The sequence below is a fragment of the Hibiscus syriacus genome, unplaced genomic scaffold (genome assembly GCF_006381635.1).
Source record: "Hibiscus syriacus cultivar Baekdansim isolate YM2019G1 unplaced genomic scaffold, ASM638163v2 tig00110480_pilon, whole genome shotgun sequence".
Taxonomy (NCBI): domain Eukaryota; kingdom Viridiplantae; phylum Streptophyta; class Magnoliopsida; order Malvales; family Malvaceae; genus Hibiscus; species Hibiscus syriacus.
In genome coordinates this window covers 184318-203686 of record NW_024062756.1, presented here as the reverse complement: position 1 = coordinate 203686, position 19369 = coordinate 184318, and the positions used below count along the sequence as shown (strand labels likewise).

General features: G+C 32.8%; 1 protein-coding gene and 1 long non-coding RNA gene across 2 annotated transcripts; both read left to right on the top strand.

Moving 5' to 3' along the window:
* The first annotated feature begins 851 nt into the window (after positions 1-851).
* On the top strand, positions 852-18726 carry LOC120128408. The gene is made up of 3 exons (XR_005516629.1): positions 852-1152; positions 1645-1646; positions 18714-18726. It is a non-coding gene; the product is annotated as an uncharacterized LOC120128408 (long non-coding RNA).
* LOC120128407 (SEC14 cytosolic factor-like) lies at positions 15979-18730 on the top strand. The gene is made up of 7 exons (XM_039146082.1): positions 15979-16259; positions 16383-16500; positions 16768-16856; positions 16939-16985; positions 17051-17139; positions 17373-17506; positions 18022-18730. Exons 1-7 carry the CDS (start codon positions 16161-16163, stop codon positions 18691-18693), a joined length of 1248 nt encoding a protein of 415 aa, XP_039002013.1. The 5' UTR covers positions 15979-16160; the 3' UTR covers positions 18694-18730.
* The last annotated feature ends 639 nt before the right edge of the window (positions 18731-19369 follow it).

The following is a 19369-nucleotide window of genomic DNA, read 5'->3' as shown; positions in this document are numbered from 1 at the left end:
GTCGGTTCGACAGGTTGAACTGAAAATCGATGTCCGGTCCAGTCAGCCTCCAAAACTAATTTTGCAATGAACCGGTAAAACCGGTGTGAACCAACGGTTCACACAGTTCTATTTTTATTTTTTAAAATTAAACAAAACGACGTCATTTTGTTATATTTTTTCAGCCCCAACTTTATTTTGATATTTTCTGATTTTGGCTGGGTTAAGCCATTTTCAGTTTTTCACTTTTTATTTCACGAACGTTTGCCTCTTTTCCACTTTGGTTTCCTTCATCGCCGTTCCGTCTCTGGCATCATACTCTCTCACCGTCGTTCCTTATTCTCGTAAGATGGTAATGTTTAAGCTTCCCATTTTTTTTTATTTTTAATTCATCTTTTAATTGAATGTAAATCTTTGAGTTTGTAGTTTATTATAAATCCTTGCGGATCTTCACTCGTTGTGTGCTCATATAGGTTGATTGATGATCTCCTTTTTCAAGCTTTCTCACTTGAAATGTGTGGAATGTAAATTTGCATCCATTGACCGATTAGTTTTTTGTTTTTCGGGTTTCTAAATCTTAGGGTTTCAAATTTGTAGTTTGTGCTTTGATGATGTGGATTTTTATGGCTCGGTTTTATATCTATGGAATTTGATGAATAGCAGCCGATCTTGATTCTAGTGTGATTTGCACCTTGATTATGCTGGATTTGATTTTTAATATAGTACGTTTTGATATTCATTCTTTGGTAGAAATTCAACTTGATCTTTTAAGTTCTTTCTGCTTCGAAAACTGGTGCTACCATTTTATTCGTTCACTCTATTCCACATAGATCTCCCGAAAACCATGTTCGTTCCAGAGGCTGAGTTTCCAGCATGGGTTGTCTGTTACATCCCTGCTACAATGTCATTCCTCAACATCCTTCCAGCCCTGAAGTCTTTCCCGTTCATTGTTCCTTACCTTCTTTTCGAGAATACCATGTCAGTGACCAAGTTCAATGCTATGATATCCGGTCTTTTCCAACTTGGCAGTGCATGAGTGGGTTGTTACCAAAAAATCTGGCCTATACTCGGAGGGTGATCTTGTTTCCTTGGTTGAGAAGAAGCCAAAACATAACCAGGTTGGATCAGAACCCAATCTTGAGGAAATGAAAGCAGAACTCATGCAAGAACAATGTTTTTGAGTTTATGTGATCTCAAAAGAGCCGACTTTTCCTGATCAATTTTGTTTCATTTGATATTATGATATTTAACTTATATATGTTATGATTTGATATATTTATATATTTTAATATTGTGAACTTAAAAGGAGTGTTATATATATATATATTAATATTACTTTGAATATTATGTAAAAATTTTAAAAAATATATTATTTTATATAAACTCAATAAACTAATACCTTCACTAGTTTAAGGTCCGGTCAGGTTTTAAAAATATTGGTTGGGAGTATGAAGGTATGGTGTTCATGCAACGGCTTGTTGTGTGTTTTTGTTTCTCCAAAATCCCTAGCGTTGGTTAATCCATCAACCAGACAAACCAAGACAATTGTTTCGGATCATTGTCCCCAAATTAAACCCAGACAATTACCATTATTAGGTGGGTTTGGATACGATGCCTTGCACGAAGATTATAAGATAGTAGTGATAATTGATAATACCATAGTAGAAGTTTACTCTTTAAAATACTGTGCATGGACTCGCATTGGGGAACATTTCCCTCGTGATGCAATAATCATATATGATAGTGTAGACATTAATGGAGTTATCCATTGGCTTACTTTGTACGGGTCGGAACCAGCTCTGAGCATCATTGCTTTCGACCTATCAAAGCAAGAATTCTGAAGGATTTCCACACCATTTTTCCAAGCTGATTATTGATGGGTTCAGTTGTATTCAATGGGAGGAAATCTTTGTATTGGGAGATATCGACCAACATTGTATGAATTTTGGGTCATGGAAATCTATGGCAATGACTATTCATGGAAAAGGACCGTTTCGACATTCACTTGTCCATGCATACCCTCCGTGCTCGATTTTCCGAGGAGCGAAGAAACTTTGATCATAGGTTACAGGTGTTTGTGTATATGTGATCATCGGTACAGGACTCTAAGGGAGGTGAAATTTGCACAAAATTCACCGCTTCATGCCGAGAAACGGGAGTTTTATGGGTTTTCATATATAGAGAGCCTAATTTCTCTTTAGATGTTAAAACATTTGTATTTATATAAATTTATAATTCTATTATGATTTTTTGATTTGTTTGTCTTATTCAACAATTTTATAAATTTCATAGTAAACCATATACTAATTAATCAGATATATGTTGGGAAATAAACCAAGTACAAGTAATTTCCCTATAACCAGATTAGTGAGAATGCAAAATAAAAGCGGAAAAATAATACCCGAAATTGATAACGGAGTTCAGCCAATTGTGTTTACGTCTTCGGACTGCTGCAGATCTTTTACTAAAAGAGAAAATTTACAGGTGTTTACAAAACACTCACTACTCACAAGAAAACTCTCTAGTATTGGGAGAAAGAAATGATTTTTGGGATGGTTTTGAAGCTAAATGACCTAGGGTATTTATAGTTGAAACTTAAGGACTTAATCTTGTAAATACCCTAAAACCTAGGGATTGATTGTGATTATCCCATTATCATTTTTCAACAAACATCTACCAAACTTTGAAAAACTATTTTTCAAAGAAACATTTACCAAACTTTGAAAAACATTTTCAAAGAAACATTTACCAAACTTTGAAAACCATTTTTTCAAAGTTGGTTACCAAACTTGAAAACCATTTTAATACTTTCAACAATATCCCACTTGAAGACTGATTTTAATCTGTCTTTACACCTCGATCAATGCAACAGCTTTTCTAGTCTTGTTACTCTAGCATGCCAACTGAAGTTGAACACAACTTCAGTTTGTCTGTAGTCACCGTCTTTGTCAACATATCTGCCGGATTTTGAGCTCCACTGATCTTTTCAAGTTTCAAAATCTCATCTTCCAGAAGAAACCGGATAAAATGATATCGCAATTGTATGTGCTTTGTCCTGGAATGAAAAGACGGATTCTTTGCTAGATGTATAGCACTTTGACTGTCGCAATACAAGACATTGTTTTCTTGTTTCTTGCCTAACTCTTCCAAGAAACTTTGGAGCCAAACCATCTCCTTGCTAGCTTCCGTAACAACGACATATTCTGCTTCAGTTGTGGAGAGAGCAACTATCTTCTGTAGTTAAGAAACCCAACTCACTGTGGTTCCTCCTAGAGTATAGACATACCCTGTAGTGCTCCTTCTGATGTCAACATTTCCGGCTAAGTCAGCATCTACATAGCCTGTCAGTATCGTATCTTCACCTTTGAAACAAAGTGCTTTGTTTGTGGTACTCCGCAGATATCTGAGGTCCATTTGACTGCTTCCCAGTGTACCTTGCCCGGATTATTCATGTACCTGCTAACAGCTCCCACTGCTTGAGCAATATCTGTTCTGGTACAAACCATGGCATACATCAGACTTCCAATTGCTGAGGCGTACGACACCTTCACCATGTGTGCACGTTCTTCCTCCGTCTTTGGTGACTGTTCTTTGGAGAGTTTGAAATGAACACCTAAAGGTGTACTTACTGGTTTATCATCTTGCATGTTGAACCTGGAGAGTACTTTGTTGATGTACTCAGCCTGTGATAATATCAAAGTCCCTGACTTTGTGTCTCTCTTGATCCTCATCCCAAGAATCTGCTTTGCAACGCCCAAATCCTTCATAGCAAACTGCTTTGACAATTTTTGCTTCAAGTTTATAATCTCTTGCATGTCTGAGCCTGCAACGAGCATGTCATCAACGTACAACAATAAAATAATGAAGCTATTATCGAACCTCTTGATGTAGCAACAATGATCTGCTTGGCATCTGGTAAAACCACTGCTACTCATGAAACTATCAAACTTCTTGTACCACTGTCTAGGAGCTTGTTTTAAACCATACAAACTCTTCTTCAACCTGCATACCATGTTTTTCTTGTCTGCCTCTATGAAGCCTTATGGCTGCCTCATATAGATTTCTTCCTCCAAATCACCATGAAGGAAAGCTGTCTTTACATCTAACTGCTCAAGATGTAAATTCTCTGCAGCTACAATTTTCAACACCAATCTAATTGTAGACAGTTTCACGACTGAAGAGAAAATTTCATTGTAGCCAATACCTTCTTTTTGCTGAAAACCTTTGACAACCAATCTCGCTTTGTAGCGTTTGCTCCCATCGTGCTCTTCTTTGATCTTGTAAATCCACTTGTTGTGAAGCGCTTTCTTACCTGGTGGTAATTCAGCTAATTCCCACGTCTGATTTGACAAAAGCGAGTCCATCTCATCTTTCATGGAAGACTCCCACTTGACTGAATCCTCCACTTGCATTGCTTCATCATAGCACTCTGGTTCACCATTGTCAGTCAACAACAAGTAGTGCAAAGAAGGAGAATACCGTTGGGTTGGTTTAGGAATTCTGAAGGAGCGTCTTAGTTCCGGTGTGCCTGGTTCTTCTTGAACTGCTTCAGGACTTATCTGAACATCATTTCCAGAAATCTCCTCAAACTCAGCAAATTCCTTTGTTTCAGCTTTGGTATTGGAGCTGCTTGATTCTACAGTTGACCTGTCTTTGTACATCACATTCTCATTGAAAATGACATCTCTGCTTCTAATGATCTTCCGATTTTCATAGTCCCAAAACCGGTAACCGAACTCATCACCGCCGTAACCAACAAAGGCACATTTGTTGGACTTAGCATCAAGTTTACTTCTTTCAGCAGAGTCTATGTGTACATAAGAAATACAACCAAACACTCTTAAGTGTGAAAGATTTATTTATTTCTTGCTCCAAACTTCCTCTGGTATTCTGCAATCCAAAGGAACTGAGGGCCCACGGTTGATCAGGTAAGCTGCAGTGTTAATAGCTTCAGCCCATAGAAATTTCGGCAATCCGGCATGTATCCTCATGCTTCTGGCACGTTCATTCAGAGTTCTGTTCATGCGCTCTGCTACGCCATTCTGCTGCGTTGTCATGGGAACTGTTGTCTCCATCTTAATCCCATTGTTTGCGCAAAAATCTCTGAATCTCCTATTTCTGTACTCTCCTCCATTGTCAGACCTCAACCGCTTGACTTTCATACCATTCTCATTTTCCACCATGGCCTTCCATTTTCTGAAGGTATCAAAGACTTCTGATTTTTTCTTCAGAAAATAAACACACACACCTTCCTTGTAGAATCATCGATGAAGGTGACATAATATAATGAGCCTGCAAGAGATGGAACTAGAGATGGTCCCCATACATCAGTATGAACTAACTCTAACTTTTCAGCCTTGGGTGTCTTACCAATCTTTGCAAAGCTGACTTTCTTTTGTTTGCCAAAGATGCAATCCTCGCATAGTCCAACATCTACATTCTTTAGATCCGGCAGCTTCCCCTTTGACAAAAGTGTCTTCATCCCTTTCTCGCTCATATGACCAAGCCTTTGGTGCCATAGGTTTGATTTTCCATCAGCATCTGCTACTGCAATGATATTCTCTAAATTTAAGGTTACATAGAGAGTACCAGTCTTCTTACCATGAGCAATGACGAGTGCTCATTTGGTAATCTTCCATTCACAACCTGAAAAGGTTGTACTGTATCCTTCTCCATCAAGCTGTCCTACAGAAATCAAATTTCTTTTGAGACCAGGAATATGTCTCACTCGTGTCAGCTTCCAGGTGGTCTGGTTTGGTAGCTTTAGTCGGATGTCTCCTTTTCCGACGATCTTCAAGGTTTCATCATCAACAAGATGAACCTTCCCAAAATCACCACTGACATAGTTCTCCATGATTTCTTGGCATGGCGTGGAGTGGAAAGATGCCCCTGAATCCAAAATCCATGATTCAATCGGACTGTTGACGCTTAAAATCATGGCATCACCTGTCTCCTCCGTCATGTTGGCAGATTCCTGTGCGCCGGTATTTTTCTTCGGTGCTCGACAATCTCTTTTGAAGTGGCCCTTCTTGCCGCAATTATAACAGGTAAAATCTTTATTTCATGTTCTTGATTTTCCCCTTCTGGATTTCGATCTGCCACGATTTGAATTTCTTTCTGAAGTTCTCCCTCTGGACTCCGTGTGCAAGGCTGAGGAGGTTGATGCTTCACCCGATTCTCTCCGTCGAATTTCTTCGCTCAGTACCAGATCCCGAACATCGTCGAATTTTAATTTGCTGTTTCCCGACGAACTGCTGACTGCTGTAACAGTAGCATTCCAACTGTCTGGTAAAGATGATAAGAGAATTAAAGCTCGAACTTCATCATCAAATTCAATTTCCACTGAACTCAACTGGGTTGTGATTGTGTTGAGTTCATTTAGGTGTTGTGCCACCGATGCCCATTCCGTCATCCGCAAATTGAATAATCGCCTCATCAAATGAACTTTGTTTGAGGTCGATGGCTTCTCATACATACTGGAGAGAACCTTCATAAAACCCGCCGTGGTCTTTTCCTTTGCTATGTTGAAAGCAACATTGCGGGATAACATCAGTCGGATAACTCTGAGGGCTTGTCTGTCAAGAAGAGCCCGGTCTTCATTCTTCATGCCCTCTGGTTGTTTTCCTGAGAGGGGTTGATATAGATTTTTCTGGTACAGAAAATCTTCAATTTGCATCTTCCAAAATCCAAAGTCCGCACCATCGAACTTTTCAATTTTCACGTTCTCTTCGTCTGCAGCCATCTATCCCACTCGAATCTGGCTTCGTTTGGATCGTTTCTGACAATTTTTGCGAACCGCCGTGTATTAGAACACCTCCGTCGACAAACTCGTATCGCCGACCGAATTTCACTATTCACAAAATTCACTATTCACGTGAATAGTAACCCGAATAGTAACCTCGTAAAAAATTGACAAAATTCACAACCCAAAAGCTATGATTACCAGTTGTTGGGAAATAAACCAAGTACAAGTAATTTCCCTATAACCAGATTAGTGTGAATGCAAAATAAAAGCGGAAAAATAATACCCGAAATTGATAACGGAGTTCAGCCAATTGTGCTTACGTATCCGGACTGCTGCAGATCTTTTACTATGAGAGAAAATTTACAGGTGTTTACAAAACACTCACTACTCACAAGAAAACTCTCTAGTATTGGGAGAAAGAAATGATTTTTGGGATGGTTTTGAAGCTAAATGAGCTAGGGTATTTATAGTTGAAACTTAAGGACTTAATCTTGTAAATACCCTAAAACCTAGGGATTAATTGTGATTATCTCATTATCATTTTTCAACAAACATCTACCAAACTTTGAAAAACTATTTTTCAAAGAAACATTTACCAAACTTTGAAAAACATTTTCAAAGAAACATTTACCAAACTTTGAAAACCATTTTTTCAAAGTTGGTTATCAAACTTGAAAACCATTTTAATACTTTCAACAATATATCTAAAGGTTAATGAGATCAAGGGTACTTGAACTTAACCATCCGTCTGATATGGATATGCTATGTCCGACACAAGAATAATAAAAAATTTAATGTTTTTTCATAAATTTGAAAGATCGACTCATTATGTTTTCATATTCGTATGTGGAACACAATAAAAGAAAAAGGGCAAGAACTATGTAGGATCAGTTAAGAAATTTAACTTCAAACATGCACTTAAATGGGAGATAATATGCTAGATTAAAACCCGAACCATACATATTCCTAATGGTCAACAAGATTGTTGTTAAGTGCTCTGTGCTTATTCCACATTTGCCTCTCTTTTTCAACGGTTCCTAAAAGTAAAATCAAAATGTCTGTCCTTGGTTACTTTGATTGTTGACACCTCATATTCACTATTGCCTTTTCTTCTTCCCAACGTATGCAAACTGATAAAGTATGAATTTGGTCAACAAATGTGATGACTTAGATGAATGAATTTGAAAAACAATGGGAGCAAATTTCGTTTAATGTTGAAAGTATGTAGTGATGGGTGTTGACAAAATAATTTACGGACTTTAATTAAAAATTTAAAGGTTTTATTACAATTTCCAAACATTATTTTAAGGAATAATGAGAATTAAAAAAAATGAGGAGCCTACTAAAAAGTAATAAAACTTTTGGACGTTAATGAGAATTCTTAAAATTTTTAAAGGAACAAACTAAATTTTTTTTAAAAAAATAATCCATTCAATTCAATAACATAAAATTTATTTCGCATAATGTCAAAATTAATCCCCAAACATTTATCAAAATAGTATTTTGCCTCATATATTTTATTTTAAGACAAAAAAGCTCCTAACGTTTGACTGAATAATCATTTTGGCTCTTATTCTCTTTTTTTTATGGAGGACTTTAAACCCCCCCCCAATATTTCATTTTAGAGTAAAAATATCCCTATTTTGAAACGTTAATCGTTTTTTAACTAACAGTTTTTATCCATAGAGGGACCTTTTTGCCCTAAATTAAAATATTATTAGCCAAATACTCTAAAAATATATATGGGTCAAAATGACTATTTAATAAATGTTGGGAGATTAATTTTAACATTATGCCAATTTATTTTAGTGTCATAATCTAGTGCATCGTATGCTATTTTTAGATACATAAAAATACAATCTTGTAATTACCTGATATTTCCCTTAAAACTCAAACGGACTAATCTTTAAAAAAACTAATTAAAAGCTCAAATTTTATTAAAATAAATAACTCGATTCTATTAAACAAAATTGAATCGAAACTCATCAAATATATATATATATTTCATCCCTACGTCAACCTATTTTCAAAATAGACAAAACACCCACCAATCTAGTTTTGTCCAACACAAACGTCATTAAGAACAAGTAAATATACTTTTTAAATATCACCTTAATTAATTTGTTTATTGATAATTATTCAAAGAAATAGGAAAACATGAGGATCAGTTTGAATTTATTTATTTAAAAAATAATCAAGATATTATGGTAAAAAAATTATCATTATTAGGAGAAGATAATGAAACTATTGTGAGGGTGTAAAGAGCATAACGGGCATGTGTTCAAAATTTGAAATAATTAAATAAATAAACCCAAAAGGAAAATGTTAGGTGAAACCAAGTTTACAACACTTGGGGCATATGGGAGATAATGGTTGCTAGCCATCATATTATGTATATATTTAGATTTAATAATCTAAAATATGTTTGAAAATACAAGAATTCAAAATAATATAAATAAGATAAATTATGAGATTAAAGCGGTAAAACTTTTAGTTTATTTTAGAATTTATGATTTTATTTAAGGTTTAAAATTTAATTTTAAAATTTAGGATTTGGGGTATGTGTCGACGACACATATTTATATGAGCATGAACACGTTAATTCTTAAAATAAAATTCATACCATTTTTTTTTATTTTTTACTGTTATTCTTTCTTTTTTTATCATTTTAATCTTGAATGACGCTAACATTAAAGAATTTGGATAGAGATAGTCAGAGGAGAGAAAGTTCAGAGGAGAGAAAAAAGAAAAGAAAAATTAGAGAAATACAGTGGTTTGGATAGAGAGGAGAATCTACTCCATGTTTGAATAGGGATACATGAAACCTAATGCTTAACTAGATGCATACTCTTCTCTATTGCTATTTGATTATTTAATTAAAATAATAAAGCTTACTTAAACTTTAATTTAAATAAAAAATGTATGAGATTTCTAAATCTTAAAATTTTACAATACTTTTCAATTTGGTCCCTAAATCAAAATTCAGTTCACGATAGTCTCTATATTTAAACATTTTTATTATTATTTTTAATTACATGTCACTTTGATATGGTGCTGCGTAGCACAATCTCATAGTGCCAAGTAACCATAACGAGTAAAAATGAAAAAGAAAAAGTTATCATATTCAGAGACTAATGTAAAACCGAAAAAAAATCAAGGACTGAATTAGAAAAATTAGCAAATTTAGGGAGTAAAAGTTACTTTAATTCATATATAAAATAACTGCCAATTTTATTTATTAAGTTACCATGAAAAAAATATTATGATGTTGTCGATAGTTCCATTGTTTCGTTGATGAAGTGAAATTAACACTTCTAGAATTTCAACTTTAACCCTCATTGATTATAAAAATATATATATATCATTATATACAATAATTTTACAAAATACCCTCTGCTAATCTACATAAAAATGTGGGAATTATCGTTTTTAAAACTTAATTCTCATATTTATTATACTCCAAAATTACCTTTTTATACTGTTTTTATTTACCTTTTAAAAAAGATGTGCGTGTGTGGGGAGCATTATTGAGTTTGAAAATGCAAAATGTTAGGGGATAAAACTGGAAATGTCAGGCCATCATTCAATTGAGTTCAGATTGTTGCAGAACCCCTATTGTCATATCAACATAACAAGGCTACTTCCATTATAACCCAATCTTCCATTAATGCATGGGATATCATTTGTTACATGCTCTCAGCTTGATTGTACTTGCTCACATGTTTGAGTTCGTGGATCGATCGAGTCGATTTAATATTAGATGAATAGATTTATAAAATATTAAAAAAGATAAATTTAAAATACTTTGATGACGAAAATAAATTATTAATAAAATGTATAAAAATAATATTTTAAAATATAATAATTTAAATTTTTTAAAGTGATCCCTGGTTGAGGAGTATAAAGAGACGATTATATCTTTTTGAAGATTTTAAAATTTTATGTAGTTCAATTTTTTTTTCTAATTTTATAACTCTAAAATTTTAACGCTTCACACTCTTAAATTTATAATATAACATTTTATAAGTGCACACTTTTTGAGATAAAATTATGTGTTCATTTTTATTTGAATCAAATTCAATTTTTTTAAAATCTTATTAATAAACTGAATAAAAAGTTTAAAATAAGTTTTTATTATTATTTAGGGATTAAAAAATCAATATTTCAACTTGTGGGACTATGTGTTTGTATGTTAGAATATTAAATTTTCTTGCACTCAAGTATTAATTGCTTATTAAAAAAATTACATTTGATAGGATATGGATGGTGCCTGCATGGGTGGTTGGTTAGTATATACGTACGTATTAAATATAATATGCTTTTTTACCTTGACATTATTTTACACAAATTTCATAGTTAAAATGATACACAAACACATTTTAAAAACACTATATTTTTTATTATTAAAGATTTTAATTAAATAATAATATTATATTGAGTCGGGTCAGATTTTATAAAAATTGATATTAGTTTAAAATTAGGTTTAGAGTGAAAATCCTTTGATTTGACTTGGAATAATAATATATTTTTCTTCTATATATTTAAGGATAATTTATACAATATATCTCTTTCTATTTTTTTAATTAGATCTCTATTTTATTTAATAAAATTATTATTTTTGTTTAGAATCAATATAAATTTTTATCTTAAAATTATGGTCAAATTTTAGATCAGATCAAATTCGAGTAAAAGGTATATGATTCTCGAGTTAAATTGATGAAGAAAACCCACCCAACTCAATATGCTGTTATTCCTATGTAGATGAAAGGAAACTTGGATATAGAAAACAAAACAACATCCTCAATGTATTTTTGCAACTTTCATGGCATAATTGAATAAAAGGAAAAGACATGTACAAGTACTATATTGACAATGTTGCAAGAAACAAGGGGGAGTGAACAGTTAAAAAACAAGGGAAGAGAGTGAAGTAACTAAACTCCAAACAAAGTACACACCAAAAATACATGTTTCTCGTTACCTTCATCAGTGTCATCATAGCATTGTATCCCCAAACATCCCCTCACGGGTCTCCCTTCATCTCTTTGGTCTTCATAGGTTATAATGACCCTGTGACAGCGATGGTAATAATTTGTGAGGGATCGGGTTAAAGATAAAAAAATGTTTGATCTGAATATATATATATATATATATATAAATATTAGGGTGAACAACATGTTTAATGTGTCAATTATTATTTTTATTCTGTTTTAATAACTTAATTATTATTTTTTTTAAATCATATATATTGTTAAGTTTTGATTTCATTTTGATCATCCATCATTAAAAATTAACAGAAATACCAACATGACATTTTTTATAAAAAAAATTATTGATGATGTGACATTATCTTATGGTGACACATCAACATCACTATTAACTTTTTAATGTAGATGACCAAAATAAAGTTAAAATGTAACGTTAGGTATGATTTTGAAATAAAAAATAGTTGGATGATCAAAATTGAATAAAAGTGATGGTTGAGGGTACTAAATGTGTAGTTTACCCTAAATAGTATAATATACATTCCTTCATATTTTTTAATTAGATCTTTATTTTATCGAATAAAAATCAAATGTTTATATTCAAATTAATTCGGACATGTGTTTTTACCATGAAATTTAGGTCAAGTTTTGAATCAGGTAGGGCGAAGAATAGAATACTCAGATCAACCAAAAATTAGACTTAATCTGACTCATTGTCATCTCTAAATATAATCTTAAAACTTCCGTTTTTAAAATCAAGCCTAAATGTTGTCTAACTTCCCCCTTGATTTTACCATATGAATTAAAAAGGACTAAGGTTTTGTTTTTCCCCTTTGGATCCATCCCTGACTATGTCCCATAACCCTAAACCCTCACTGGGACAAACCTATGTTGTAGGCTGGAGGGGCAATTTCCTCCACTGTAAAATTTTGATGGTTTAATTATTTTCAAATCATTAGTATTTTTAAAATTATTATAATTAATTAAGTCCTTCCTCATTTCAAAATTTGTTGGTTTAATTGTTTTTTAGAACTCTTTTAGTTTTAAAATGAAATAATGTATTTGCTATAAACTTTTATGGTTTAATTATTCTCTAAGGTCCTTCAAATTTTCAGATTTATTCAATTTTAAGACCTTATTTGTTTCAAAGTCAAACTATTTACACCCTCATAGTTCAATTATGGATCTTTCCTTGACTCTCATCGTCTATCTTCATATCCCAAGTCTCTAAGTAGCTTAATTAGTAATTACACACTTCTAAACCATTTGTACCTTAATGTGCATAAATTTTTAATCATCAAAACTGATTTAAAATTAGTTAAACAAATTTTTGGGTTCGGATTAGAATTGATCAACTTGCAAATGACCATTGTTTTGCTTATAATCCACTTCTACCAAACCATGGTAAAAGCCTTACAAACCCTAATAATTCTTGTAGTGTTGGGATGTGGACAATATTGGCATGTATATGGTACTAACAACAACCGAAGGTCCACCTTTTGTCGTCATGCAATTGCAAAGGGTGTTACAGTTAAACATGGCAGCCTTTTCTCACAAAAGGGTCAAGTTCCCATAAGTGAAGGTTCGTACAAAGAGTTATGGACACCGGAGGAGACCTGAAAATGAAGCTATTTTGGGAGTGTATGTGCTGAAATTAAATGCTACGTCTGCTATATTCTTTTGTTCTTTAAGAAAAGTAAGCAAAACATGATTAAAGAGTAAAACAATGAAATCATATTTAGTTTGTTTAACGGGATGAGATGATAATATTATTTTTAAGTAAGATTTGAGATTCAAATTTTAATATTATGAACATAGATAATTGGTAGAGCGCAAGGCTCTTAGGCTTAGTTTGTTTTCACTGTGCAACCTCTTCAAACCTCTTATGTCTGTGCCGCGCAGACCACGCGTAAACATTAGGCTTCGCAGACCGTTTGTTTTTTAGAAGACATAAGCTATTCTAACGTCTGCGCGAGCTCTTATTGGTGCAGACATTGTTTTATGTCTTCAAAGATCTTCAAACCTCTTCAAGAACAATTATAAAATATAGTTATTTATTAAAATAATTTTAAATATTTAATAAGTTTATTTATTTTAAAATAATCTATTTTAAAATAATTTATTATAAAATAATTTATTTTAAAATAAATTATTAAAAAATATGGATTGATTTATTTTAAAATAATTTATTTTAAATAATTTATTAGTATGGATTGATTTATTTTAAAATATGGATTGATTTATTATTGTAGTTGTATAGATTGATTTATTTTAAATAATTTATTAGTATGGATTGATTTATTTTAAAATATGGATTGATTTATTTTAAATAATTTATTAGTATGGATTGATTTATTTTAAAATATGGATTGATTTATTATTGTAGTTGCATAGATTGATTTATTTTAAATAATTTATTAGTATGGATTGATTTATTTTAAAATATGGATTGATTTATTTTAAATAATTTATTAGTATAGTTTGATTTATTTTAAATAATTTATTAGTATGGATTGATTTATTTTAAAATATAGATTGATTTATTATTGTAGTTGTATGGATTGATTTATTTTAAATAATTTATTAGTATGTATTGATTTATTTTAAATAATTTATTAGTATGTATTGATTTATTTTAAAATATGGATTGATTTATTTTAAATAATTTATTATTGTAGTTGTATGGATTATTTAAATTTCAGTATTGTAAAACTAAAATGATTTAAATCTCAGTATTGTAAAACTCTTTTAAGTTTAAAAAATTAGTTTATTTATATTTCAGTTCATTTTAGCAGTTTGCAGACGTTACAAAACAAACAGTCTTCTTCTTGCAGACTGTATACTTTTGGTCCACCTCTTCTGCTGCAGATGTGGTCCGCAGACTGCAGACCTTTTACCTCTGCAAAAACAAACACCACCTTAACCTTGTGGTCGTGAGATCGAGTCTCACGGTGGGTAATTCATTATTATGTCTGTCGGATGTCTTCCACGGAAGCTGATCCCAACCTGACTTTGGGGGCAGCCTACTACCCTACCTCTCCCTCACCCCCATTTCATATGGGAATATGGTTAACTAATTTTGTGTGTGTAGATAATTGGATTTGATGGATCTTCCTAATATGAATTTCTATTGTACTCATTGTGAATTAGATGAGATGTTTTGGTGTGAGTTTCTTGTACTCAATTTAGATTAGTCAACTAATATCACCGATTGTTATTTAGTTTAACGGGGTGAGACATTTGAACATCCTTTAAGTAGTATCTAGAATTCAAATTATGATATTTTGAACGTAGAAAATTAGATTGGATGAATCATTTTAATATAAATTTTCATAATATTTTATTTAATTAATTAATTAATAAATCAGAGGTGGTAATTATAGAAGAAATAAGAAAAAGTTGTAAAGCAATGAAGCAATGAGACTTATAACGGTTAGTGTTGGGGCTGTATGATAGAGGGGTTTATGTGGGGATGTGGAATTGTTTTTTTTGCATCGAAGTTGAACCTCACTTGTTATTGTTAACCTTTTGTTTTATGAAAAGAGTGAAAATTCTCACTATGGTCCCTCTACTATATGCTAAAAATTTGAATTTAGTCTATTTGACAATTCGGTCATTTAGTTCTATAATATTTTTTAGTTCGTCCAAATTGTTATCACTCAGAGGTGAATATAAAGAGTGACAAAAATGGTGAAATTACATTTTGGCCCTTTTTAAAAATTAATTATTTGATTTAGACCCTTTAGCATAAAATTTGTGACATCGGCACCAATCATTTACGTTTTATCCTGATCCCCCAATTATAAAAAGAATCATGGCTCCATCCTTGTTGTTGTTAACTATTCTTATTGATGTGTTGCTTGAATTTTATTTTAAAAAGCACGTATCAATTAAATGCATAAGAATATTTTTAAAAGAATTCAAGTCAACACTTTAACGAAAATAATACTAAAAGAAGTATGCTAACAACCAATCAATTGAAGTAAGTAGTGAGAAACCCTAAGTTGGCACCAAAGATCAGCGTTAAAATCTTAAACATGCCTGTTTCGGTACCCCCCAAAAAAGCACACCATAAAAGTAAGAGAACCAATTTCAAATTTTAGCATAGTGGAGGGACCACAACCAATATTTGATCTGAAAAACACCATATTGTTTCTTAGTTCATATTATAACGGCGTTATCAGCCGTCACTTCGGCTATATATATATATATATAAGCATCTCCTTCGCTCTATTCTATGCTCTCGTCGTCACTATTCGACGTTTTCTAGTTTTGAACATCTCCTTCCCTCTTTCTCTACTTTTCCATTCTTTTAATATTCAGTCTCTTTTCCTCTGCAAGTTTATTTTAATAGTTGCGTGAAGCAAAATCTTGGAATTTTGGTGTTTTTGTGTTACTCAAAGATCTGAGTTTTGAGTAAAATTCCAGTTTTCTCTTTCGGTTTTTCTCGGAAAATGGGGAAGAAAGATCAGTGGACGGAAGAGAAAATGAACCAAAGAGTTCAATCCGTTCTTCAACTCGTTAAGAAACAGTCACCATTAACACCCAAACATGTAAACATTTTTTCCTTCGTTTCCCCCAGATTTTCAGCTGTTTTCCGTCAAAATAAAATGATTATGACAATGGGTTTCCCCTAGTTTCATTTAAAAAGAAAGTGTTTTTGATTCATGGAACAGGAGAATTTTTGCAGTAATGCTTGCGTCGAGAGATTTCTAAGAGCAAAAGGTGATAATGTGAAGAAGGCTGCTAAGCATTTACGAGCTTGCCTTGCTTGGAGAGAGAATGTTGGCACTGGTAACCATTGGTTTTCACATATTATATTTAAAATCGAAATATATAAATTCAAATCCGACCCGAAACCGAAATCTGAATTGAAATGGTTCTTTTTGTTTTTATATACCAAAGAATCTTGCTTTTTTGGTTCAGTTTTGAAAGTTAAAAAAGTGATACTTCCATATGATTACTGCCACTTGGAGTCTGTTTATTCAGCTAACAAACAAGATTAAGATCTCTAATCTTATTAATTAAAATAACACTTGCTTTTTTGGAAAAAAATTACAGAAAATTTGATAGCAGATGAGTTCTCAACTGAGATAGCTGAGGGAGTTGCTTATATTGCTGGTCATGATGAAGAGTCCAGGCCTGTCATGGTAATTTTCTCTTAAATTTATTATTATTAATTAATTAATACATATAAAATTGAAAAATGATTTATTTATTTTTTTCTCACAGGTATTGAGGATGAAACAAGATTATCCAAAGTTCCACTCACCTAAACAGTGAGTTTGTCTTGTTTAACTAACCCAAAATAACAAAGATCTTAACTGTTCTTGATGTCTTCTAGGTTTACTCGTCTTCTGGTTTTTACATTGGAGGTTGCAATATCAACCATGTCCAAGAACATCGAAATGTTCGTTCTACTCTTCGATGCAAGTAAGTTTTCACTGGAGATCTTCTAATATCCGATAATCATATTAAACTCTTCGTTTCGATATTACTTTTTCCGTTACAAATTCAAGCTCTAAACTTTATTTAATCGTTGTATCATGGAACTAGTAACCCATGTTGGATATCACCGGCAGGTCCTGAGACAACCTCAGATAATGTCCGGAGTGCGGTTTTTTTAATCAGAGATTATGAGAATTTAAATTTTGGTTTGGGTGCAGGCTTTTTCAGATCAGCATCTGCTTTCATGAACTTGTTGCTGGCAGCATTGAGAATTGTGGGCGAGTACTACCCAGGACGACTTCACAAGGCCTTTGTCATCGACCCCCCTTCATTGTTTTCTTATCTTTGGAAGGTTTATATTTCGAAATCTTTGATGGAAATTTATTGAATTATTACAAAAATAAAATTATATTGTATAAAATTATGATAAAATTTTAAAAAAATTAATGATAATTTTATAATAGTTTGATAAAATTTAATGATTATTTTATAATTTTTGAAACTTTAGTGACTAAAAAGATTAATTCATCGTAATTTAGTGATTTTTTGTGTATTTTACCCTTATATTTTTATACATTCCTATGATATGCCTATTGGTGATATTATGAGAGTATTTTTAATTATGTCATTTTGCAATAGTTTGATAAATGATTATTTTATAATTTTTGAAACTTTAGTGATTAAAAATATCAATTCATCATAGTTCAGTGACTAGTTGTCTTTTATTCATTCCCTATGATATGTCCATTGATGATATTATGAAAGTAGTTCGGACAATGTCAAATTAAAATGTAAGGAGTAAATTTTAAATGTGAACATTATAGAGGGACCAAAACTGATATTTGACATTTTCTCTATCTTTTGCAGGGTGTTCGTCCGTTTTTGGAATTATCAACGGCTACGATGGTGGTTTCATCGCTAGACTACGAAGAATCACTAGAATTCAATGGCTTCACATCATACCCGAGAGAGTCATCGCTCCGATTTGACCCATCGTCGATCAAATCGACGGCCGAGATCGGCTCGTGCTCATCGTCCCGTTTCTCCTTCACCGTATCGCATCATTTCGACTCTCTTAAACCATGGTATCTCACCCTGACGACCGACACGTCATCATCCAAAGTCGGACCCACCGCCAGCCCCTCCCCTCTCGGCCCGGCCTTAATCTCGCCACTCAACGCGCGGTCGCTCTCGTTCGCATCATCGGCCGCCGGGACGCCGAGCGGCAACATCAGCATGAGGAAGAGCTTGTTCCCGTCTACCCCTCTACCGCAACGCAGCAAAGGCTTCGAGTCCGTCAAGGTCAACCACCCGCGGACACCACGGCCGTCGTTCCTCCAATCGCCGGCGATGTTTTTCCGGAGAGACGGACACGTCAGCACGAAGGCGGAGAAGTCTAGAGAATCGTTCCTGCCGTATTTGAGATTCTACCGGAGGCCGTACGATGAGATGATTTATCGGTCAATGATGCGGCCACCTTTAGGTGGCTTGATCTCCATCGTTAAACGTCGCCACATGTCCGTATCTCAACGGTTCTAGACCAAAAAAAGGAATAAAAGAAAAAGGCAAAGAGAAGACTGCATAAGATGGGGGGGGGGAATACTAATAATTCGATTAATTATTTGTTGACTTTTGTCCAACGTTGTCACTTGATTATGGCCATGTGATTATAAACTCAATGGTCAAATCATGTTTTTATCCCTTACTATACTAGAATTTTAAGATCTAATCCTTATACTTTTATAACTACTAATATTCAACCTATTAATCCATTAATTCAAATTAAGTACTGTAAATGTTTATTATGAGATGATCTTCTCAACCCAATTACCCTATACACAACCAAGGACAGGTTCATGAAGAGTAGGAGGGTTAAGTGCCCTCGAGAAATTTTGGTTTAATAACCAAAGTTTTTATTATTTTAAATTTAAATAATTTATTCCTATCAAATTTAGTTCTTAACTACGTTCATTTATATAATATTATCATTTAAGTATTTATCCTTGTTTAAGAGATATAACGTCTTATTTCTTTAAATCAACTAATTGTTAGATATAGTAAAATAATCGAAATTAGGTACGAACCAAACTGTTTCAATGGTTAAAGGAATGATTGTTATTCCTAGTGATCTCATGTTCGAGCACCATAGATTGTAGTGTATTTGAGTGTTTATTATCAAATAATTAAAAATATTTAGAATAAATACTATCACTAA

Bases quoted from the DNA above. Each gene is read 5' to 3' on its own strand.
- LOC120128407 (XM_039146082.1), top strand. From the start codon at position 16,161: ATGGGGAAGAAAGATCAGTGGACGGAAGAGAAAATGAACCAAAGAGTT. The intron at 16,501-16,767 runs GTAACCATTGGT...AAAAAATTACAG, and splicing joins GAGAGAGAATGTTGGCACTG to AAAATTTGATAGCAGATGAG. The intron at 16,986-17,050 runs GTGAGTTTGTCT...GATGTCTTCTAG, and splicing joins AAGTTCCACTCACCTAAACA to GTTTACTCGTCTTCTGGTTT.